The 25,965-nt window shown below is 42.8% G+C and overlaps 2 protein-coding genes across 3 annotated transcripts in view; both read right to left on the bottom strand.

Moving 5' to 3' along the window:
- Positions 1 to 252: 252 nt before the first annotated feature.
- On the bottom strand, positions 253 to 10,649 carry crk (v-crk avian sarcoma virus CT10 oncogene homolog). Its single transcript, XM_044201876.1, has 3 exons — positions 10,088 to 10,649; positions 8,740 to 9,317; positions 253 to 3,862 (listed from the first exon to the last, which is right to left on the bottom strand). The coding sequence occupies exons 1-3, from the start codon at positions 10,305 to 10,307 to the stop codon at positions 3,725 to 3,727; spliced, it is 936 nt and encodes a 311-aa protein (XP_044057811.1). The 5' UTR covers positions 10,308 to 10,649; the 3' UTR covers positions 253 to 3,724.
- Positions 10,650 to 11,924: 1,275 nt separating this feature from the next.
- The window catches only part of lrrc75a (leucine rich repeat containing 75A), a 58,333-nt gene continuing 44,292 nt past the window's right edge, over positions 11,925 to 25,965 (bottom strand). Inside the window, exons 4-6 of one of the 2 annotated variants that reach the window (XR_006378523.1) lie at positions 18,207 to 18,480; positions 16,488 to 17,319; positions 11,925 to 14,097 (exon numbers count right to left, since the gene is read on the bottom strand). Coding sequence is in view for 1 of the 2 variants with exons in the window: in XM_044201869.1 (XP_044057804.1) it covers positions 16,720 to 17,319; positions 18,207 to 18,480 (874 nt within the window). In the remaining variant the exon portion in view is untranslated. Of the gene's footprint in view, positions 14,098 to 16,453; positions 17,320 to 18,206; positions 18,481 to 25,965 lie in introns of those variants that run through there. The other variant, XM_044201869.1, reaches the window with a different exon arrangement.

Here is a 25,965-nt window from a genome sequence, read left to right as displayed (position 1 = left end):
AAAATACCTAGTGGTAGTATGGACGGCAAACATTTCTGTAGCTAGGCAAGTGCCATGTGCAACATGAATGAAAAAGGATTTTTGGTCATGAATTGTACAGTTAAAACAGCGAGCACTAACATATATGTTAAGACATAACAGCATATTTGAAGTGATAGTGGTTATGAAATGCTGAGTAAAGCTTTCCTGACTCAGCAGCACACACAACGCTCATAGTTTTCACAAACACAAAAAGTCAATGCATTCAAGAAATCATTTGTCATGGGTTTGACTTTATTTACTAGTATATTAACACATTACATGCTACAGAAAATAAAAAGGTAATTTCAATTGTCTTGAAAGAATATAGTGTTATAATAAAATGGCACATTTTGATATTAACACAATTTCCACTGGCATCTTGCCACCCCTTCCTTTTTATGAAAGGAAATGAATGACTTCATGCAGGGCTACTAAAAAAATACTTCTTGGTGGTTTCATTGGCAACACTATTTATAAGATAATGATTTATGTAGCACCTGCCATGTGCAGTGTGAGTGACAAAGAAGCTTGATTTGATCATAACTACAGATAAAAATGGACTGTCAAAAGCTGGCAGTAATTACAAATGTTACTTGCCTAGACCAGATTTTTCCAAGAAGTCAACCAAATATTTTTTAATAGTCAATATTTAAACATGGGTTTGGAAAATGGCCAACTTGAAAATGAAACGTGACAGCAGGACAGAGCTTGTCAGGCAAAGCTATACCGTAATGGAAACTAATGTGTGGGAGCAATCAAGGATAATTAAACACCCTAAAAAGGAGAGCATATATCAATGCAAACTCATTGTAAAAGCGGTAAGTGCATTCTGTTAAAAAACATCTAATTTCATCTCCTTTAATCTCATAAGCACTGGCAGAATATGCTTTCCAGAAGGACCCCATCTCTCTGAAATCTGTTATAGTGCCACCTAAAGGTGTCATGGTGTGCTGGCCAGAAATACTGTAGGATGACATCTGAGAGGAACCCCTCACTTGGAAGAGACAGTGAGTTCTCACAGCTCAAATTCAAAAGTGGACCAGGTTCACTCTGGCAAAGGTCTCAACTACACACCCAGCCTGCTTCAATCCAAACCAGTCTGCATTATGATACATGAGGGTGATGATTGTCAGGTGTCAAACAGATTGATTCAATCTCAACAGAAAACAACCTCTTATGGGGGATCTGGACTACAACATAATTTGCTGTTCTATTTGCCTGATCTCTTGGCAACACACACATGGCAGAGGGTAGAGATAAAACAGTAACATAAAAAGTCCATGTTGGCTTGTGCATCATAAATGGACAAGGCTTTAAATAAAAGAGTGGCAGAGGATTAAGTGAGGAAGCACAAAGGAAATGCTGGCTGATTAACCCGATTATTAAAAAGAACAAAAACGCTGCAAGGTGGCAACAAGATTATTAAAAGGTTAAAAACAATGGGCAGGTACCAAATAATGCCACTTTCTCTTTTCTTGGACACACTGGACAAGATTCGAACACAGAGCAGTCTGTTTTGCTAAGGTATATTCAGTGAGCTGAATGCAGAGCACTAATATGAGAAGACGGTACTAACTAACATGGTGGACAGCCTACATTCACTCCGTTCAACTCCATTCATGTACATCAGACGCAGAATGAGAACACATGTGGCCTTGTGAGAACTGGGGGCATACAGATGTGGCCCCCTCGAGTCAGTTTGTCAATTTTGCACCAGCGACCCATCGCTCCCTCCCAACATGCAGCAGTAAAAAGTGTACATCGAAACCGTTACCTCCCGGACAAAATCAGCTATGAAGAAAACTACAAAGATAACAAAAAACAATATTTTAGCATGTAATGATAATCACATAGTACATCATTTCATAACAATATGTTCTTTTTTTCTTACAAAAGACTATTTGGTGGTACTTGGTCGTAGTAGATGGGTAGATGGGGCTGAGGTGAGCCAAGGTGGGAGGTTTGGAGAGGTTGAATGTAGTGTTGCCTTTATCTCCACCTCAACAATAGTCTTGAAGTTTCTCAGGTTCACTGCCGGGGCCTGCTCTACGGCTATAAGTACATGATTTTCGCTCCTAGCTGCTGGTCTCGACTCAGTTTTGTTTTCTCCATTTGGTGGGCTGGGGGTGGGACTGGTCCTTGAGGAAAACTGTACACCTCCAATTGACTCAGCTCTTTTATTTCTTTCTAAGACAATATTCCCGTCTTAAACCTTCCCTGTGATAAAATGCTGCAGCTGTATTTGAGCCTCGCTGCTCTCGTCTCTCACAGTCTTGGGCTACCCTAAAATAATGCTGCATTCATGTCCAATAAGAACAATGGCAGATGCACACTTTTAAACTAGAAAATACCTTTAACCTCAATTTAGGTAGGTACTAAACACTGCCAGAGAATATTGTTCAGTCCCGTTTTGGAGATGTAAATGTTAGGTGTTGTAACCCTTCAATAACATTTTAGAATTAAATATTAGGACTACTTTGTATTTAATTTCCTGAATGAGGACATCATCATTAAGAAGACCCCAGCTACAGCCAGCAGGCGATAGCTTGGCCCAGCATAAATCCTTGAAGTAAGGGGAAACAGCTAGCCTGGCTCTGTCCACATGTAACTATACTGTATCTGCCTACTAGCAGAGAGTTACAGCAAGAGTAAAGACAACAATTCAACTATTTATGAAGGGTTATGTGCTGGACTATTTCTTGGCTGAGCACAGTGACTTCCTGGAGTACCCGCTGGTTGCCTGGCAACTGGTCCCGGGCAAGAAATAGTCCGGCACATAACCTCCGTAAAACTGAATAGTCTTTTTAAAATCTGGTTTTTGTACAGATTAAACAAACAAAATATCACATTTTAATGAATGTATGCAGATTTTGTCACCTTCACACAGAGCCAGGCTAGCAGTTTCCCCCTGCTTCCAGTCTTTATGCTAAGCTAAGCTAATCAGCTGCTGGCAGTAGCTTCATATTTATAGCACAGACACAGGAAAAATATCGATATTCTCATCTAACTCTTGGCAAGAAATCGAATAAGTGTATTTCCGAAAATGTCGACATATTTCTTTAAACAAAGTTTGTAAGAAACAAAATAACTGCACCATAACAGCTTTAAACAAGACAAAACACATGAAAACTGTGTTTTTACTCTTCATCTCAATACTGTATTCCCATCTGACATGAATGCAGCATGAGTGATCCTACAGTGCTGTAACCATGGTGACGGATGAGGACGAGGATGAAAAATGACACGGCGCTGAGCAGTTATCTACTGGTTCCAACACAGGAAGAGGAAGTGGTTGAACTCTGCGGCGAGGAGTCTCCGGAGGAGTGAGTGTTGATAACGTGTCCGTGGCAGGGAAATGATGAGGGGAGGATCTAAAGGGTGTCGCCACATTCACGGAACAGGAGATTCAGTTTACAGTTCCACTGTCGAGTATATAACGCATTATTAAGTCAGTCAGTCAGAGCAGGTGGTGGGGAAGGGTGGGCATGATTATTCAGAGGGGTAGAAATGGAGGGTGTGTGCGCTACAATGGTCCGACGAGGGCCTATTTGTTTTGTTCTCAGTGATTCGCTGAAACTGTACTTGGTGCAGGTAAAAGGAGACGTGAGGGAGGGGGGAGGGGGTGAGTGTGTGTGGAACGGGAAGGAAGTGAGGGAGGAAGGGTCTAATACTAGTGTCCAGGTTGCGGCCCGGCTGTCCGCTCTCAGCTGAGTTCGTCCTCGGCGTTGTGCTGGTCCAGCAGTTTGACGTGTGTGAAGGGAAAGTGGCCACGTTTGCCTTTACATTCACCCTCCCACTGGCCGTTCACGTTTATTTTGGTCACCTTCACCATATCGCCCACCTGGGGAGGGAGGGGAGAGAGAAATCGTGTGAGAGAGTTCAGCAGCAAGGAGTCATTCTGTGACAGACGAAATGACAAGATTTATTATTCTCATTAAAAGAATAAAAACACAGATAATCCGCTGTAATCCATTGTTGCCAGGAAGAGCTCCCCAGATGTGAGATTTGCTGCTTTTGTCTGTTTTATATCACTGTAAACTGAACATCTTTCAGTTTAAGACTACTGGTCGGAGGACACAAGCAACTGGAAGATGGGACCTTGGGTTCTGGGAATTTATACTAGGCATAAATGGAAAAAAAAACCCAACCCAAACAAAATGTTAGTTAGAGCCCTACTGTCGGGTGATAGCATGTATGATTACAGTTGACCTAAACAGGCAGAGGAGTGGCAGTTCCCGTGTCACTGAACCTGAGCAAACAAGGACTAACAGACGGTTCCAAAGTTCAAGTCAATGTGGGTGACAACTGAATAGGCAGGGGTTAAAGCTGTAAGGGGATGCTCAAAGCTTACACTCTGACACTCTTCCAGGTACTCATAGTATCAGTTTTATAACCTGTTGCCAGTAACAACAATCTTCCTCGTGTTAAATGTGTAACTGGCAGCATTTGCATGACTACAGAATCAAGTTCTGTCTCTGATGCAAGACCTTTAATAAATATTCTTTTTTCCGCCTAATGCTACTCCACAGTGTACACATGACATAAAATGAGTGAAGCAATTTAGGTATATTCGACAGCCAAACCATTTCCTTCAATGGTTTCCTATAGTATTTAGTACAGTGTAGCTTCCTAAATCATTTTGTATCACATTTAGCGCTGAAGCTAACAATTATTTTCATTGTCAACTAATTTGCAGTCTTTTCGATTAATGATTTGCTCTATGTCAGAAAACAGTGAAAAATGCCAAAAGTGATGTCTTCAAATTGCTTGTTTTGTCCCACCGCTGGATTATGTTTGTTATCAATGAACAGGAACTTCTTGAGAACAATTGGAAGTGTTGTTACAGCTTACACGATGAACGTGTTAGGGTCAACCGTAGATTAACTTTGAAATTAGTTTGGGTTATCCATAACTATTTTAGATTGTATGATACTGTGTTGAAAAATGAGATTTAAAGAGTAGACTTCGCTACTTTTAGGAGTGTAGCGGTACGTGTATTCATCCAGAACTGCTCGGTACAGGACATTCGGTTCAGAATGCGATTTCCTTGGTTCAGTACGCCCTGTGACCCAAACAATTACTGTCAAAATAGTTCATTTACCCCACAGCTTTCAGGCAGCCTCTCACTGCAGATTCAGATCGTGCCAGATCAATAACTAAAGCTATAGGAGTGTTTGTCGCTGCAGATGTGCGACCATATTCAGTCGTAGAGAATACAGAATTTAAGCATGTGGTCAAAGTGCTTGAGCCCTGCTACAATGTGCCTTTACGTGTGCATGTTAGTCGGTCCGTTGGGCCTGCCCTGTATCTGAGTGCAAGCTGCAGTTCACGAATTATCAACAGGTCAGAGTCTTACGATGGAGCATTACTGACTTTAGTGTTATTTATTTGTTCTTTTTGACAATATGCCAGTATTTGAGTGCCTTAAAGGTGGGGTATGCAATTCTAATCCAATACACGTCTTTTTATCAAATTCAGCGAATATCTCCTCACAGTCCGCTAGCTGTCCGTTCAGTGTGTGAAGCAAACAAAGTGGCTCGGACAAGCCACACAACACTATTCCAGCCATGATTTGCGTGTCAGGTAACGTTAAATGACTTGCCCACGGGCATTCAGCTTACTTTCTAGTTTGCCAAGATATGCTGTTGTTGTGATGTTAGCTATAGCAGCAGCAGAGTTGTGAGTATCGCTGTCTGGAGCTGCTGTGCTGGCTCTGGGAAACGTCTCGTCCTCTCTGGCTGTTAGCTTCGCAGCAGCAACTGTAGCGACAGTCTGCTAACCCCCAACCTAGCTAACGTTAGTTACATTACTTGCTGTGTCGTTGTTCGCTCTATATCATGGTATTTGTTGTGGTATTAGAAGATGAAAGATTTTATTTGCTAAATAATATTCTTAAAAGTTGGCTGTAATATTGTATGTTTTTGCATTCACAGTTCTCTTGTAAATTTCTGCATTAACTAGGACTAAATATGGATGCTAATGTTGTTTTGTATACTTAGTATGTTACTGGTCAATAGACTGTACATAAGGAAACCAGAAACCACCTCAGACAACACCCTGAAGAAGGCAAGAAGCCTGAAACATCTGGTGAGATGAATATAGCAGTGCATAGAGTTGTGCAAAGTTTTTTTTTATTTTTATGTCTGACCAACAGGCCAAAACCAATACATATTTAGAAACACATCTTCACATTTGAGAACCTGAAACCAATGTTTGCTTGAAAAATTACTTAGAAAAATACGACAGTATTAACTCAAAGTGACTTTGCTTGTCACTTTGAGTGAATTGCAAAATACCGTAAGGTGTTATATACAGTATATAGGAGGGAGACAAAATACCAGAAACACCAATAAGATGCACTTCAGTAGAGCACCACCACAAGCTATGGCCTCACAATTACTACACAGTTGAGGCACCACCTCTATGACAAAGTATCTACAAAAACTGAATAATATAAGCCTCACAGGAGTAGCCTGGCATCACCAGACTAATTCACAAATACATATTAGTCTGGAACCACTCAGTTCATTTTCAGTTTCTAAGGTGCGTTATCAACGGGCGCAGACCAAAATGCCGCTGGACGCAATTGGATAGACCTACAACCAATCAGAGCGAAACTTCTGACGTAGCGGAGCGGTGCTTGGTCCGTTTTCAAGCAGGAAAAAATGGTGGCCTGGTCACAAACTTTCTCAAAATACAGCTAAACAGCTAACAGCTAAATGTGTTTCTGAAAACATTTGAGGCGGGAAACAGACAAGTAACAGAATCCTGATTCATATTTGATCAGCACTGCCTAGTCTGACAGTTTGCTCTGAGTTGAGCCTGGTGCCTTGTGCTGTATCAACCAATCAGAGCAGCGAAAGGTGTGACTTCAAATCTGGACCGGTGAGGCTCCTCTGTCAGTCATCGTATCAAACCCGCCCCATATTAGATAAACAGCTGTGATTGGCCGGACCGAATCCAGGGAGGGTGGAAATCTGTCTGAATGGGAGGGGGGCCAGGCGTATCTACCAGAGCAAATGAAACATGAGCTCGGCAGATTCATCTGGTTCCCAGGTTACCACAGGGGTAGTCTCTATGCTAGAGCTGAAAACAATTCATCTATTACTTGATCAATAATAAATTAATTCTACAACTATTTTGGTAACCAATTAATCGTTTAAGTCAACTTAAAGCGAAAATTCCAAACAAACATAACCTAGTTCCAGCTTCTTAAATGTGAGGATTTGCTGCTTTTCTCTTATGTTATGATGATTGTAAATTGAATATCTTTGTTGTTTTGGACTGTTGGTTGGATAAAAACAGTGATTTGAGGATTTCCCCTTAATCTTTAGGAAAGTGTGATGGTTAATGTTTTAGAACTTAAGTGACATTTTATAAAACAAACGATTAAATCGAGATTTTTTTTGTTTGGTATTTTGGTGCAAAACAATAAAGTAAATTCCTTGTGTGTGTAAAACTACTTAAATAAAGCTGATTCTGATTCTAATGAACAAAACAGTCAGTTGTTTCCCTACTTTCTTTGTGGGCTATTGAAGTGGATTGATTAAGATTGCACAGTGTTCATGTTCATTATGTCCAATGGCTTTATCTTTATCAGCTAGTGCAATTTTATAATAGCCTGTAACCACTGCCACAACTTTATGATGTGGAAATGTTTTTTGAGTCTCAGAATTTAGAAAACAACACAGACACAGCTAGTATACACAATACAATTAAAATGATAATTATTATAATTATTATAAGTTGGTTTCATTTACTGAAGATAACAAGTCATCTTCACAAATCAGTGGGTTTTCTGAAGACAACGAGACAAGGAAATGTGAGCTAATTATTAACTGTCCTGTGCTGCCTTGCTGAGTCACTTCTGGCCAACTAGAGTGGAGAAAACAGCCTCACATTGGTCAAAGCCAGAAAAGTCCACCACAGGTGGGAGTGGCAGAAACCAACTCCAACTCCAACAAAAGTATCTACCTGTCATATGTAAGTGAGCAAACTTAAAACAAATCAACCAGCAGCAGCAGCAGACTGAAGGGTGCAGATATGAGGAAGTCAAATGATGGCTCTGTATCGGTATCTTTGGCGTTCCAGTCCAGTGTGACAGGAGAGACAAGAGCATACTCTAGGCTGCCTCCTTGTCCCACTCCTGGCTCAGCTTGACTCCTGGCTTCACAGAGACCAGAGGAAATGGTCCTGTTCCCAAACACAAACTATTTCCTTCCCCCAACGACCTGCTCCGTGGGAGCCTTGCGCTCGCTTCCGGACAGTTTAACAGCCCAGCCACAGTGAGCAGGGAGCAGGGCCTACTGGCAGTTTTCCTATTGGGGTACCCTATTAGGTTAAAATCTGGGTGGAAAACTATGTGCCCCTCACTCAAATACAAGTCTAGTTCAGAAAGATGAAGCCAGCGAGTTAATAAACTTAATGCAGATCAGTCTGTAATGTCACCGGACTGATCTCTGCAGAAGAGATATTAAGATTATCTGGAAAACTACACAGAGAGCTGGCTGAGCACTTTCTGACCTTGATTCCTCTTCACCCTGCTCAACAAATACTGAGAAAGAAATAATCAAAAGCACAATAGGAAAGAAAGCAAAGGAACATGAGCTCAGCTTTAAGGGCTGGTCCTACATCCTTCTTCACTAACTGACTCCTTTCCTCCAGCACAAGAGGATGCATGGAGTCAAGACAAAACACCACACACATATCCATATTTACCTCTAAGGCCAGGGCGGTCTTGTCATAGGCATTGGGCACCCTCTTCTGTATGGCCCTGGCATAGACAGGTCCATTCTGGAGATTTGGGAGGGGGGTGGGTTGGGCGTACTGGCTGGGGTCTCCCAGCAGCGGAGCGCCAGACTGGGCTGCAGAGCCATCAGAGTTCCCTAGCACTGCCATTCCTCCCGGTGGTCCCCCAGGTACGCCGGGCCCCGCCACAGAACTGGGAGACGCCGGTCGGTACTTCTCCACGTACGGCACTGGGATCATCCCCGCCCGGCCGTCAGAGTTCTGGGCGTTCCACCACTGCTCCTCCGGCTTCTCGAGAACTCGGAGAACATCACCCTTCCTAAATGGGAGATCCTCCTCGTCGTTGCCAGGGAAATCGAAAAGTGCTCGGACATACTCGTCTTCCAGGCGAGGCGGGGGGCCTCCGCTGATGAAGGAGGTGTGTTTGGACTTGTTGATGGGTTCTATTAAGGTGGTGGTGTCCAAGTAGTGGATTTTATAGAACTCTAGCAAAGCAGGGAGAGCGTCAAACTCCTGGTCACCGATGCGGAACCTTGGAAGGGCCAAACCTGGTGAAAACGAGGGAGGATGGAAGAGGAGTCAGAAAGACAAAATGCTATAACTTCTTCTCCAAAACACAACCTGCTCTAGCATGTTCAAATCTGGCAGACCTGAAGCCTGTCTATTTATGTAACCAAGCACGATGGTGGTGATTTCCAGAATGACCAGGAAGGATTTTTGTTTCCTTATTTTACATTAATTTCCCCTTTCATATTTGTTTTGTTCCTTCCAATAAAAAGGTCTGTGTTGTTTGCAAAGGCATGAGGAAATACAACAAATATTCTTCTACACAGGAAAAACCTAGCGGAGGCAGGTGACAGGGTCTGGTCAGAGTCTATTAAAACCTGGCAATATGACAAACCTTTGAACATTTACAACTCTCTCAGGGTCAGCTGGTAAATTAGGCTCATTTGAATGGTGCACCAGGCCAGAACTTACATTAATAGTCTGCTACTTGAAAACTCACACCACCCACCACTGTGTATTCTAGTGGCTGAAACGTGCATCAATCTCTACGATTTACTGAGACAATATGTTGTCTGATATCTAGTGTGTTGTCTGTCTGAGCACTCGTAAAAGGTCTGAGACCATGACCATGTTTGCATTTTAATAAGCCAACATTAAACTGACACGTTTCAATGTGTCTGGCCTGCCGTATTCTCCATACAAGAGCGCGGAAAAGGCACTATTGCGCATCTCCTTTGGTGCAAGTCATGCAAGAATGGTCACATCAGCATCTCCATATGCCGAGCCCCTCCAAACCCCTCAGCTATCTTACCTGGACCGGACTGCCGGTTGTTGCTGATGCTGTTAATTATGTAATGCGAGACTTTGGAGTTCTCTGATACCGAGAGCACGTAGTCGCCGGGGCTGGTGATGGAGTCCCGGACCAGAAACACGCCGTGCCTCTGCCCCTGCAACAGAGACACAGCCTCCTGCCTGCTCAGCCGACCCCAGTACCAGCTGCCACGGTCCTCCGCGTCAAAATTTCCGGCCATGATAACCACTCCAAAGCCGAGGCTTCACCGGGCCTTCCCTTCTCTCCCACCCGTTATCCACAAGCAAAGCCTTCAACTCATACAAAAACTTTAGCGCCTAGAGCACGTTTAGTAAACAGGCGACATCCGCAGCTGGCCGTTTGGACATCAATTTGCCTATATAGAACCGCAACCACGAACTAAAAAGGACTCTTATTTGGTTTATGACCGGAACTAAGCTCTAATAGTCATATAAGGCGTTTTAGCGACAGAATTCCAGCTACAATCCAGCGACCGATGACAACTAACTTCAAAAACTGAAATGGCGGATACGGGAAAACAAAAAAAGACCCCACTCACCGGATGTGATGTAGTAATTATGTGCGCCAGACGCACCAGTGTCAAGCTAGTCAGAATCTAAAATAGTAACATAAGACTTCCTTTGCGAGAGACACAATATTATATTGCCAATCATACAAGCGTATAATGATCAGATAAAGTCTAAATATAAGAGTAATATAAGTAAATCTTCTATTATAAACTTGGTGTATGTGTACATTTTCTTTTTCAAAAGTGAGAAATTTGTAAGCTTTTATTTTGGAGATAAAGTCAGTAAAGTGCTTTTCCTGCTCAGGCTAACTCTGTTTAACTTGACGGCCCTGTCCTTGATGTTGGGTTGTTGTGAAATGTAAAGCTCCTCATTTTTGCTCCAGAGCAAAAATTACAGCAGCGCTGTAATTACACCGTGGACACACACACACCTCACGTTTTGCTCACATAAGCATTTAGAAGCGCTCAAAAATATATGTAGCAGTTTTATCCCTGTTAGTGACGGCTTGGTTGCAATTTGCAAGTTTCACCACTAGATGTCAGCCAAATACTATTAGAAATCATTTCAATCTCACTATTGTTATGTTAACTGTTGTGGTTTGACATCCACCATCAGAACCATTTTCCACAATAAACAATCGAACTATTAAAGTATTAACTTTAAAAAACAAAAAACAAACCTTATTCTAGTTACAGACAGAAACCAAGGCATTATTTCACTGAACTAAAACCATCAACATACTGTGTTAACCCCATTTATGCCATATGCCTCTCTTGATATCACATTACAATAAGAACCTTTATAAAGGATTTATAAGTTCTAACTAATGGGTTTGTAAATGGTTGATAAATGATTGAATGCTCTATAAATCAGTTATAAGCCATTACTTGTTTTAATTAAAACAACCTTTGGGTTGCCAGGTTGTGTCTGGTGTTTATCCTCCTCCTGCATCACACTTGCTTTGAGGCAATAAGGAGTTTATACTGTATGAAATACAAAATCAGATCAAAATCAAATAACACACTTTCCTAAAAGGACGTATAAATAAGTCCATTTTAAATTACTTCACGTATTAAAATAACTAAAACGCATACTGCTCTTTTCAGTGTGCTCAACTAGCCAGAGGTACCACCCAGCTGAACGGGTGGATGCTGATGGATGCTCCTCCACATCAAGGTCTGTATAGTCTCAGCTGCTCTCTGGGCCCCCACACAGGATGTAGCTGACACCTACGTACAAACCTTTGCTGTGGATAACAGATCTCAAACAGTCATAATATTCAAATGCAAAAGTAAGAAAAGGCAGGATTTGTTTTTGTATCAGAGAATTTATTGGGATCCATGGTATAACAGAACAATTTCATCTGTAAATAAATGCACAGAGTATTCTTTTCAATGGATCACCTCGATAAAGTGGCATGAAAATAAAAGATCCATGGGAGCTTTGAGGAAAGGGGAGAGTGACAGAGGAAGATACTGTAGAGAGAATAATACAGAGGTATACTTTAAATTGAGAAATACATATAGAACAAAGACTCATGGAGAGAGAAAAGATCCAAGGCTACACTCATACCTTCAAATTCACATTACCATGTTTCTTTTTACAGCTCACAATATATCAGCAGAGTCTTTGAGCAAGGCATACATGACAACTTCACATCTACTGGTCACTTAAAGCACTCATAGCCCCTCCTGCTGTATGAGTCCAAGGTAAACACAACGATCATCTCATGTCACATATGAAAGTACCAGTCATTCAGCCTGTAGTGACGAGCAGAGAGAGTCCACCAGACCAACAGAGGGGTTGAAGCCAATTTGCTAAATCTTTATATGTCCTAATGTATCCAAGCATTTTCTGGGCAATAAATTCCAAAAGAGTTACAAGTTATTCAGGGTTGCAAACACACTTTATTCTTGTTAGGATAGACAACCTTTGAAATGATTTTAAGAAACCATGTTCATGCATTCTTGTGTGGAATCAGATCAAAACAAGGCATCGGTTCAGGTTAATGTCCTCCAAAAGGCAATCAGTTTAAGATCAAGCTGCACTGAATCCTTTATATCAAAAGGTGGATGACACTGATCAAAGGTTTCAAATTAAAAGTCCACATCTATGTTGACGTATCAGTCTGATTCCAGATGTGATCTCTTTGCTTTGATTTGCAGTGACCTTACCATAAAAGCAGACATGTGCATGGCTGCAGCACATTACCAACATGTACATATAACTCTGATCGCCACCGTCCGACTCTCTCTCTGCAGTCAGAAGGAGTCGTGTTAGAGTAGCAAGAAGAAAACCACAGTAAACCTGAGAATAGAGTCTATAAACTTCCACAGTAGTTCTTGATGTGTGTTGAAGTCACACGCAACGAGTCAGTCTGACCCTGCACATCGGGTCCAAGCACTGACTGTATGCAGTATCTAAAGCTAATGATCCACACTGACCAGTAGTTGATACATACGTTCACATCACGATCTGAACTCACTGTACAACAATCAATATTTGACATCCCTCCACACAATGGCTTCAGAAGCTGAAAATCACTGTAGTTATCAAAGACAAGCTTCCTCTGTCTCATTAACTGTGTATGTGATGGTGCGCTCAGCTGAGCTGCCCACTACTGTTCAGCATCACAGCCCGTCTGCCTCTGTTTAAAGGGTGCATTGTACTGAGCGGTTTGTAAAATTGATTTTGCAGGGACAATGCAATAATAGCTTATTGTAAAGGTAGCTTAAAGGGAAGTTTGTCTTTGTAATTAGCTTCAGGTGCAATGCCACTGAATGGCTGCAGGCTAGTTTGTATTAACGAGGCGAAAGGGAACTGCTGTATGGAGAGCATGTATATGATCCACACAGTGCCACGGTGTTGCCGCTGATCACATCCGCAAAGTTCAAAGGACGCAAGTTAATACAATTCCCTCGCTCACTGATAAACAGACAGCACACAGGCTAGGTTAAAACAGTGTGGCTTTAGGTGGACTTGTACGGTTTTCCTGGGCAACAATATTGTTTCATAATCTATTTTATGAATATTCAAAAACGTATTATAAAACAGGGGTGGCTTAATATATGCAGAGTTGTTTTCAAAATTGCATATGCTTAATGACTGAATTCCCTGTTACAATGGTATCCATTTATTTAAATGACACAATAATTTACTTGTAAGTCAGAGAACCAAGTTATTTATACTGATCAGGTCTTTTTCTTAATATTCTCCTTTTCAGACATTTAATTTTAGTTTCTAGAGGTTATTTCTTGCTTATCAGAATGTGGTTTCAATAAAATCTTTGTCCTAAGACAGAAAATAGCTTTGCTGTGATACTATGGGAACTGTACTGTCATTCAGTACAGTGCATGCCTCCGCCAATGATATGCAATTGTCAAGATATTCTAGTTCTACATGTTGGATTCTCACCATGTTCACCCAATGCACTGACCCATCCACAAAGTTTCATGCAAATCCATTCAGAGGTAAGATCTCCTGCGAGCAGAAAGACATAATGAAATTAAAACATGACTCCCATCCAATGTCTGTTGGTGGAATTCTGCATAAATAAGCAACAGCTGCTGCATTGTAAAGGGGTATTCCAGCAATTTAATAGTGCACATCCATAAAGTTGGAGGATCTGCGAGACAGATTAAAAAGCGAATGGTCCCATAATGCAACTCCGCACTGTATTTGTTTAAGACCCTCTCTGGTAAATGCCCACATCTTTCAAACTCCATGCCCCAGTTTGTAATGCAGGCTTTCTGTTAAAAATGTGTTAAAACCCCATCTGAGATAACCCCGATGACATCATCAGGGTTATTTTCTCGGTCTTGACAAAGCTCCTTCCAGAGCCACAGAAGACATTTTACAACTGTTTTCATAGGTTAAATAGCTGCAACACTGATCTTCATGAGGGCTCCTTTCAAATATATTGGCTTGCAATTTCAAAAAAGTTCTTGCACACCATAAAGTCTGTGTGTCAACACATATACTCACTTTATTAATGATGTTGTCTTCATATAGACAAACATGCTTGTCTATATGAACTTTGCCTGATGATGTGTTGCAACTGCAAGCATCAGTGTGCCATTAAAGGCCTTCATTTTTGATGCCACACACATTAAGGTGAATGTATTGGCGCCTGGAGCAGGTAAAAGTAAATATGTATTAATGCAACTGCTTTAGGATGAGGCTTTCTTCTATACGAGTTAATATTCTTTGCCTCAAGTCCTCCCTTCCACATCAATAAAACCTTTCCACTCAGTGCCTTTTTATAATATCACGAACTAAGAGTCTGGTTCACCTTTTTCCCAGCTTTTAAGTATTATTCATGTACACAAATATTGCTTGAACTATCCCAGACCGCAAAAATAACATACAGTGGTGTGAAAAAGTGTTTGCCCCCTTCCTGATTTCTTATTTTTTTGCATGTTTGTCACACTTAAATGTTTCAGATCATCAAACAAATTTAAATATTAGTCAAAGATAACACATGTAAACACAAAATGCAGTTTTTAAATGAAGGTTGTTATTATTAAGGGAAAACAAAATCCAAACCTACATGGCCCTGTGTGAAAAAGTGATTGCCCCCTAAACCTAATAACTGGTTGGGCCACCCTTAGCAGCAACAACTGCAATCAAGCGTTTGCGATAACTTGCAGTGAGTCTTTTACAGCGCTGTGGAGCATGAACTGCCTTTTTAAGGTCATGCCACAGCATCTCAGTGATGATGCGATGATCTGAAACAATTAAGTGTGACAAACATGCAAAAAGATAAGAAACCAGGAAGGGGGCAAACACTTTTTCACACCACTGTATATGAATCCTTGAATTGAGTGGTATTCCTCTTTAAGTAGCTAATCTACAATCCAAACAATCGCCCCTGCACAGATAAAAACAATACTGTATATACTGTACATACAAAAATACAGTTTGTTTCTTAAAGCTTTGCATGGACTGCAAGTGACACATGAATGGAAAGCACAGGCCGGGTGAGAGCTACATACTGCATAAGGATATAATTTGATGTAACCCAGCGGACAGCATACGTGAATGTGATCATTGCTGTGGCCTATATATAATCACAGCACTGTAAGCATGTGATGCACACTAGTGTGCAGTACCGTGGAGTGAAACATGACCTGGATTATGAGAAAAAGGCTACTAAATATTTCAACTTGATACCCCAGCACTTTGCTTTGGGACACAAAGCAATAAGATTATCACATCTATCCACTGTACATGGACACCACAGCAAGCCCTTGTCCTTCCAAAACAGAACACTTTTTGCTGTTTCCTTACAATCATCGGGCCTTTACTGTTTTCTTTATCAGTTGTTTATTTCTTTTGGTTTCAGATAACTAATTTAATCTTCAGCGCACTTCTCTTCCACTAACGCATGGTGCATCTGTTCATTTCTTAAGAAGCAACTGATTTCCACGAAGCTGTCGGTTTGACTTTTGATTCCTGTCTATCTTCCGATCCATCTGGATAGCCATCGACGAATGTGGGAGGGAAACATTTTATACATTTACACTTCTAGTTTTTGGTAAAAAAACATTTTTAAAAAGCTTTAAGGGCCCTGACTAGTTTGTGTATATCTGTTTTTATATTGTCTGGCCTCTTTTTATCTCTCAACACACACTCTTAACCAGTAATGGGACGTGTCACAGGCACATGTAGGTATTAGCAGGGTTACCAGGAGGAAAGGACCTGAATAAAGATGAACATTCTATACATAAAAGCCTCATGGGATATAATTAATCAGTCTATTCTATGCATTAGCATCTTTAGTTTATTCGTACTTTAAACAACAGACAGTTACGATAAAACAGACGTCCTGTTGGGGATTGTCTTCTCATGTTACAGTCACCAAGACTCACCTGGGTTCAGCTGACACTCTGCCAGTATCTGAACGCTGCAGTGGCTGGTCACAAATCAGATTAGTGGAAGGAGTATCGAGTGGCATGTTCATATGGATTACATCCTTCTAACACTGCAGCCTGTTTGACTTTGAGCACCCTCAGTTAGCCTCTGCAGGAGACTCTCGCCTCCTTCCACACAGGACTCGACACGGGAGGGGAAACATAAGCAGAGCAGAGCAGGGAGCGGCAATCAGGTCAAGTGGTCTGATTGGTCGGTCACCTCGTCTAGGTTATCCTCCTCCACTCTCACTGGCTCAACGGGTCCAGAGGAGTGTTGTGACTGGGTGGAGCAGGACAGGTGGGAGGAACGGCTCTGTGTGTCGTCCTCGTCCTCCACCATCACCGCCCTCCTTCCGGGCTGCTGCCCTTTCCTCTGCGCCTCCTTCTCCTCCCCACTCCTCCCCCCCCTCCCCACTTTCCTCTGCACCTCCACTGTCCACATGCTCTCGTCCTCGTCATCCTTCCCCTGCACCTCCCTGTCAAAGTCCAGCAGCTCCTCCATCATCTCCTCTATCTCCATCTCCCCATCCAGCTCCTCCTCCACCTCCGACCGGAGCTCGCCCATGCTCTCAGTCCGGTTGGTGTCGTCTGTCTCCTCCTCTTCCCCCAGTCCCCTCAGCCTCTCGGGGGGGTCGCTGGCCTGACTCTCTCCGAACTCCAGGATGGTGGGCAGGTTTCCCTGCTTGGGACAGCGCTTCCTCAGGCTGACCAGGAAGGGCTGCGGCAGGGAGAAGATGTCCACATTGTTGCCCAGGTCAATCCATGTCACGCTAGGGAAGCTGCCTGGGTCCTTGGGTAGAAAATATCAACATACTGTATTAAAAATCTCATCATCATCATCACCATCACCATCATCATCTCATCTCATTTTAAGTAAATGACTGCAAGCCAAGGAGATCGCTGTCAAGAAGATTGTCCACTGGGGCCACGGGGTCTAGGGGACTGACCGCGAACCACAGTACCTCTAGTTCCACATGCCAAAAAGTGCTTGCTCTGGGTGTAGTACTATCTGATGGCTCAGGACCTACTGGAGCGAAGAATGCAGTGCTGAACATCTGCGATTAGTCAAACAAAGACTGTGCAGCACCTCTGTACTGTATGTGTCCATGTGTGTACATCCATTCAGACATCAGAGTCACACAACAGTAAATATAAAGAACAACATAATGACTGTGTTGCTGTTTCACTGAGTGAGACAACTGAGTCGTTTTTTAAATCTTTTTTCAGACTAATGTGTCTAATTCTCATGGTTCTTCAGATGGGGTTAGTTCCTAGTTTAGTTCCTGAGTACAGGAACTAAACTAAATAAGATATTAAGGCTTAAAGAGAAGCATATCTGTGATTAGATCGTGGGTCCAACCTCAGCACCACCCTGGGGCCAAATCTGAATTTTGTGGCTCCAGTGACTACCAAGAGCTGTGGTATCTGTGGATAAAAAGTCTAGTTTATGCCAAAGACAGATGGTGGCATGAGTTAAACACTGATGGATCCCCCCCCCCCTTCCCCACACTGGTCGTCTTTCAATAAGGACAAAGCTAGGGGAGGGACACAGGTACACCTTTCTTTGCAACAGAAATCAAGGGGTTTCATTTACAGGAATTATACAAACACTAAACGATACTGTAGTGATATTTGACAAATATATGAAAATATTCAAAAGATAAGTGACTTTCTGACCTTGAGGGCATCAGTCAGCTCCTTCAGAATAGCTCTGGTCAGCCTGTTTCCATTCAGTGCCAGAGTCTCCAGGTGTGGCAGGGTGGCCAGCGTGGGCAGCAGCAGGAGGAACGCCTCGTCCGTCAGCTCGGTGAAGCCCAGCTCCAAGCTGACCACAATGGACGCATTACGCTGTAGGTGAGCACACAGCCGCTCCATGTCCCGAGCCGTCAGAGGGATACCGGACAGATCCAACGCCCCGGTGGACGGAGGGGCCGACAGCACCGCCTTTAAACTGGAAATTGACACATGAGCGAATATTAGAGCCAATATGCTTTTTAGGGCCAGCGGTTGGTTGGTTTGTAGCTAATATTTTGTGCCAATTATGCGTCTGATTAAGTTGATAATTGTTTTAAAATTTTTAGATAATTTTTTGTACTGTTCATCTATTTACCAATAAATGCCAGGAGCATATTGTCTTAAATTTTCATCATATTGCATTATTGTACTGCACTTGTAACCCTTTTAGTGGTTACTCTCATTCCATACCAGTAGATGCACATAATAATTACATACAGTAACATTAGCCATCTCCAATAATAACACTTTTCAAAGTGACAGCATGGCAACAACAACTAGTTTTATTTATTATGGTGACCCCTACTGTTAGGTTTATTCATGTTTATTTATTGAATATTTGATCAAAGTTCATTCTTGTCTTTGACAAAATGACCCCAACTCAAGGCCCACTTACTAACTTTTTATGAACTTTTGCTTAACTTTTAAGCCAACATGAATGAGAAATCATAAAAGTGCAACAGATGAAATTTTAAACATTACTATTGCATATTTGTGTGATATCGATCTTCTCATCTAACTCTCTGCAAGAAAGCAAACAAGTGTATTTTCCAAAATGTCAAACTATTTCTTGTGGAAACTTCAGGTACGCCCATTATCAACCACAAATAATACATGGACGTGAGGTTTAGGGACACGCACACGCAAAGTAGGGTACTTCCTTTAGGATTAACTGGCAGTAAATCTGTTGCCCCAGCGTCTATACATTGAAAGGACATGAGCTGCAGCAGAGACCTACAGTACAGTACCTACAGCTCTGATCAGCACAAAGCTGGCCAGAGGCCCACTGAGAAACAAGTCACTGTGGGATTCCAGAGAGACTTCAGAGGAATCTAGGCCAGAGCAGCCCAAAGCAAAGCAGTGTACATGGGTCAAATTTAGCCTTCCAAAAATGTTTTACTCACTCTCCCAAGGGATACATGGAGTGATCTGTTACTGCGTTATATTTTTGGTTTGGTCTTTGGGGGCAAAACATACAACTGGCTGTCAATCTACCAGTCTACCAACATCGTTTGGGATTGGGTGGCTGAAATAGGTAGAAATTGTGTTGATTTTTAGCCACACTAGTGGAGTGGCAGTAGGGATGGAAATGTTGGTCGGTTGGCACACCACTTTGATCCTAAAATATCTCAATAATTACTACATGGATTGGCATGAAATTTTGTACAAACATTCATGGTTCCCAGAGGATGAATCCTACTGACTTTGGTGATCCTCTGACTTTTCTTCTAGCGCCACCATGAGGTTCACATTTGTGGTTTTGAGTGAAATGTCTCGACAATCACTGGATGGATTGCCATGACATTTCCATCTAGCACCTTTCATCATCGGGTCAAAATTTTAATTTGTCCAATACTTTGGTTTTTGACCAAATATCTGCAATTGTAATTGCAGGTATTAATGGCATTCCCATCAGCCTCAGCTGTACTTTGTGTTTAGTGCTCATTATCTTAGTTAGCATGTTTACACGCTTAACTAAGATGGTTAGTGGTAAACAGTTAATCTACTAAACATCAGCATGGTAGCATAGTCATTAAGAGCATGTTAGCATTTGTTAGCATTGTTTTGGGAATTTTTGTGCCTTTATTACAAATAGTAGAGAGATGACAGGAAACGAGCGAGAGAGAAACACAACAAAGGTCCCTGGTGGATGTTGGGGTTCATGGTTGGTTTTAGGGCTGCAACTAATGATTATTTTCATTATAGATTAATCGGCAGACTATTTTCTTGATTAACTGATTAATCCTTTGGTGTGTAAAATGTCAGAAAATAGTGAGTCCTTTAATGACGACTTCAAATGTCTTGTTTTGTCCAACCAGCAGTCCAAAATCCAAAGATATTCAGTTTACAGTGACATAAAACAGAGGAAAAACATTAGAGAAGTTACAACCACAGATTTTTGGCATTTTTGCTTAAAAAATGGCTTCAATGATTAATAGATTATCAAAAAAGTTGGCGTTTAATTTTCTGTCGATTGACTAATTGATTCATCGACTAATCGTTGCAGCTCTAGTGGGCATCTTAGCCCCTAAGCCATGGGGGCGCACAGCTGACGGCAGCATTTAAACCAAAGCACCGCTGTACCTAGGTACACCCTCACAGAGCTGCTAGCACAGCTGTAGACTCTTATTCAAGTCATTTGCCATTAACTTTGTCTAGATATTGGAAATATTTCAGGTACAACTGATATGCTTGGGGTTGTTCACTATACTGTTGCTACAAGTAACTGTGGCACATCTGGCATCCTTTTCTTGGTTTCATCTCATTCGGAACACAGCCTGTTTGTTCTAGTCGAATCTGCCCACTTTCGAACAGCCATATCAAAATCCTGCTTCTCTATGACTCAAATAAAATGAAAACATTAGAAAAGAGTTGCTGACAGTATGTTCTTAAACACTGTGCAGCTTACATAGTTTTCAGGATGTGGCCTTGACTTGACAGAGAACATGTTAAAAGTCTGGAAAGCTCTCATCTGGTTTTTGCCCCTCTCACATTACTTTTGTGTTTTTCCATTATGGACCCTCTTCTCTGTGATGGGATTTGAAGAAGTTTCTCATGAACCCCACAGTCAGTAATCTCAGGGGACCTCAACATGTCACTGCAATTTCTTTTGCAGTTACTTACATCTCCAGTTCAAATGTGACCTAAACAAAACTCTGGTAGATATTCCTAGCGCACTTCATGATCAGGGCAGGAACTCACGCAAAAGAAGTCTAAAAAAGAGTAAACATAAATCCATATTTCTGTTTAAGTGAAATAAATACCTCAAATTATTTATCTCAGCAAGTATTTATGCTCCAGTTGTTCGATACTCTGTGTACTATTTCTGTTGCACATTAAATCAAACCTGTCAATAAAAAGAAGTACCATGGTTTCCACAGAAGTTAATGTAATTAGGTGGATCCAGTCCAGTCCCCCCACTACCTTCGCATTCCCTGTGGGAAATCTGGATATTGTAAGCACCCGCAGCTGCTCTCTGCAACATTAGTGTTGTGGCCGTAAAAAAACCCAAAACAATAAGCTGAAATTTTAAACATTTTATATTATTATTATATTTTTAAAATATTCTAATTTTAAACATCTGTATATATGTTCTGTGTGTGTAGTGTGAAGGGGGCTACAACTTTCATTTCACTGTGCAGCCCTGTGCTGTAGTATGACAAAAAACCTTGAACCTTGAAAAATGCTACAATGCTCCGTGGAGCCCAGGAGAGCTGCAGACCCGTTTCATATGACATATAGTCATTTGAACCACTGTTAATATAAAACTATGGATTATAGCAGCTTTAAATAAGGACATAAGGATTATCATGAGATGCAAATGAAAATTCCCATTGAAGGATAAGTCTGATGATATTCTATATTTTTCGTACTGAAGCCCCAAACCAACAATGAACTGATCCTACAAACAAGTATTGTCTGTGTAGCTAAAGCATGATATAGCTTATTCCTCTGTGCCATATAGCTCCATTGTTGTCCGGCTACGGTGGTTTATTTTTAAGTCAATCCACCATCCCGGTGCTGTACATACTCAGTGGTGCACCAAATATGTATTAATCCGCATCTGCAAATAGTCCCCAACAAATGCACTGTTTACTCCTGTTTGAGTAATGTTTACTAAAAACTACAGTGCCCAGCTGTTTTAGGAAATCACTGAGCCATTTAAAAAAAAATGCTAACTATAAAATGAAACTATTTATTTGTGATGTTTTAAAAGATTTACTAATGGGCTGGGGCTGGGATGTCATGGCATGCTGTTGCTGTGCAACATTTTGATCAGTCAGATCGTCATCAGGGACGAAGCAGCACTAACAAACCTTACATTACGTATACATATTTCAGAAACAACAGCAATCTGCACCAGGTGAGCAAACCTGAAAGCCACTGGCTATGGCAAGGGGCAGACATGTTAGGTATGTCAGAAATGTATGAGAGATGGACTAACGCATTGTGGGTGCTGGTCTTGTGGGCGGCTATGGCTTGGTGGTAGAATCAATAGCCTACCAATAGGAAGGTCAGCGGTTTGATCGCGGCTTCCCCCAGCCCACATGTCGAATTGTCCTTGGGCAAGACACTGAACCCCAAATTGCTCCCGAGGGTGGTGTGTGACTGAATTAGTTTATTCGTTCTGATGAGCAGTTGGCACCTGCCATCAGTGAATGTGATATGTAGTGTGAAGTGCTTTGAGTGGTCAGAAGACTAGAAAGGTGCTGTCCAGTCCTTTTACCATCTTTTAATGGGATTTGTTGACTATAAGAAAAATATAGAACCATACCCTTTTATCTAACTCTGGCAAAATACATCAAAGGGCAACATTAATACGCCATTTAATATTATACATAGTCCTTTGCAAATCTAAAAATTGTATCACTCTTCCATTCCATTATTATATTACAGAGTACCATTCTTGTACAGTAATATAGTTGAAGGGTTTAACATGCAGTGTTTCATTTTCTGAAGGTTGACAAGAAAATAAAGGTTTTGACCACCAGTTTCTCACATGTTTTTTTTATTTTTTCACACAAAAAAATAAGTCACTTCTTGCAAGTAAATGTAAATGAATTGGAAAAAACAAACATCTTGAGGCTGATGAGGCTACCTGTCACTGTCTGGGTAAGTGGTCTAAAACCACTTCCCACAGAGGCCCTGGAGGTTTGTGCACCGACCTAACTCTACACAGCAGCCCATTTCCTCCTCTCTGAGTGAAAGTGTGCTAATTAGTTAACACAGCTGGTGCAGCAATGCCCTCGTCTCTCCATTACACGAGGTTTGAGACCAGTGATCTAATCGTCACAGCTCATACTCCCCTCCCATGCTCGGCTGCTCCTCCCCTCCCCTCCCCTCCCCCAGCCCATGCTCTGTCTGTGTTTTTCTGCACTCAACAGGAAACAGGCACACATGAATCCAGAAGAGTAAAACCACACACATCTCAACCTGCAGACTATCTTTGTCTTATGTGTCATAAACTTGAGGAAATGTTTCTGGACTTCATTCCCATACTTCACCCCTTCCCCCCTCTTTGCCCAGACAATCTGCCACTTCTCTCCAACAACATGCTGCCCTCCTCAGTTTAAAGCAATAAACTCAATAGGCAAGACTAGTAGTGTGCAAATAAAAAGCAGATGAGACGCTGAGAGAGCTCATAATGTATTTGGCTTCAGACCACAATCCCACGCTACAGAACGAGAGATCCCTCCCCCCCCCGCTTCGAACTGAGGTCACCCACCCCAGGATGGGGGGGCGGAGGGCCGGGTATGTCATCTGAGACGCACACAGATATAAACTGTGTTGTTTCACACTCATATTGTTTCTTTGCAAACGATCAGAGGTCCAACAGTTAGTTACTGTTGCTATACCTGTCGGGCTTTCCATTCTAGCAGTTTACAATGATAACGGGGGCAGATGTGGCAAAATGTTCCTTAAATAAAAGTACAGAAGTATTATTAGCAAAATGTACTTAAAGTATCAAAAGTAAAAGTAAAGTTATTATATTATTGAATCATTATTATAGATGCACTAAAATATAAGCGGTGCTTTAATGATGTAGTTGGTCCATCAAGGTGGAGCTCATTTTGACTGTTTATGCACTTTTGGGTGGTCTAATCTTTACCAATGCATCATATTTTATAAACGGATCAATGTTTTATTGCAAAATCATAATCACAAAAGTAACCAGTAACTCGGCTCGTAGCTGTGGTCGCAAGGTTTCTGGTGCCTGTCGCGGCGGCAATCCCCGAACACGGTGGTGGACGCCGGAAGTAAGGGATGCCGTCAGGCTGAAGAAGGAGTCCTATCGGGCCTTGTTGGCTCGTGGGACTCCCGAGGCAGCTGACAGGTACCGGCAGGCTAAGCGTGCTGCAGCCCGTGCGGTCACAGAGGCAAAAACTCAGGACTGGGAGAGGTTCGGAGAGGCCATGGAGGAGGACTATCGGTCGGCCTCAAAGAAATTCTGGCAAACCGTCCGACGGCTCAGGAGGGGGAAGCAGTTCTTCACCAACACCTTGTACGGTGCGGGTGGAGAGCTGTTGACCTCGACTGGGGATGTTGTCGGACGGTGGAAGGAATACTTTGAGGATCTCCTCAATCCCGCTGTCACGCCTTCCGAAGAGGAAGCGGAGGCTGGGGACTCGGAGGCGGACTCATCCATCACCCTGGCCAAGTCACTGAGGTTGTTGGCAAGCTCCTTGGTGGCAAGGCTTCGGGGTGGATGAGATCCGTCCTGAGTATCTTAAGTCTCTGGATGTTGTGGGACTGTCTTGGCTGACACGTCTCTGCAACATCGCGTGGCGGTCTGGGACAGTGCCTCTGGACTGGCAGACCGGGGTGGTGGTCCTCTGTATAAGAAGGGGACCGGAGGGTGTGTTCCAATCACAGAGGGATCACACTTCTCAGCCTCCCGGTAAGGTCTATTCCAGGGTACTGGAGAGGAGAATTCGTCCGATAGTCGAACCTCGGATTCAGGAGGAGCAGAGTGGTTTTCGTCCCGGTCGTGGAACACTGGACCAGCTCTATACTCTCCATCGGGTGCTCGAGGGTTCATGGGAGTTTGCCCAACCAGTCCACATGTGCTTTGTGGATCTGGAGAAGGCATTCGACCGTGTGCCCCGGGCGCTTTGTGGGGAGTGCTCTGGGAGTATGGGGTCCGGGGCCCTTTGCTAAGGGCTGTCCGGTCCCTGTATAACCGGAGCAGGAGCTGTGTTCGCATTGCCGACAGTAAGTCAGACCTGTTCCCGGTGCATGTTGGACTCCGCCAGGGCTGCCCTTTGTCACCGGTTCTGTTCATAATTTATATGGACAGAATTTCTAGGCGCAGTCAGGGGCGGAGGGTGTCCGGTTTGGGAACCACAGGATCTCATCTCTGCTGTTTGCAGATGATGTCGTTCTGATGGCTTCTTCAAACCAGGACCTGCAGCATGCACTGGGACGGTTTGCAGCCGAGTGTGAAGCAGCTGGGATGAGAATCAGCTCTTCCAAATCTGAGGCCATGGTTCTTGACCGGAAAAAGGTGGTTTGCTCTCTTCGCGTGGGTGGGGAGTCCTTGCCCCAAGTGGAGGAGTTTAAGTATCTCGGGGTCTTGTTCACGAGTGAGGGACGGATGGAGCGTGAGATTGACAGGCGGATCGGTGCAGCGCCTGCAGTGATGCGGGCGCTGTATCGGACCGTTGTGGTAAAGAAGGAGCTGAGTCGAAAGACAAAGCTCTCGATTTACCGGTCAATCTACGCCCCTGCCCTCACCTATGGTCATGAGCTTTGGGTAGTGACCGAAAGGACAAGATCGCGGATACAAGCGGCCGAAATGGGCTTCCTCCGCCGAGTGGCTGGGCGCCCCTTAGAGATAGGGTGAGGAGCTCAGTCACACGGGGAGCTCGAGTAGAGCCGCTGCTCCTCCACGTCGAGAGGAGCCAGCTGAGGTGGCTAGGGC

The sequence above is a fragment of the Siniperca chuatsi genome, linkage group LG7, assembly GCF_020085105.1.
Source record: "Siniperca chuatsi isolate FFG_IHB_CAS linkage group LG7, ASM2008510v1, whole genome shotgun sequence".
In the NCBI taxonomy this organism is placed as follows: domain Eukaryota; kingdom Metazoa; phylum Chordata; class Actinopteri; order Centrarchiformes; family Sinipercidae; genus Siniperca; species Siniperca chuatsi.
Note: the sequence above shows the minus strand (reverse complement) of the source record. Positions and strands in the feature narration are given on the sequence as shown.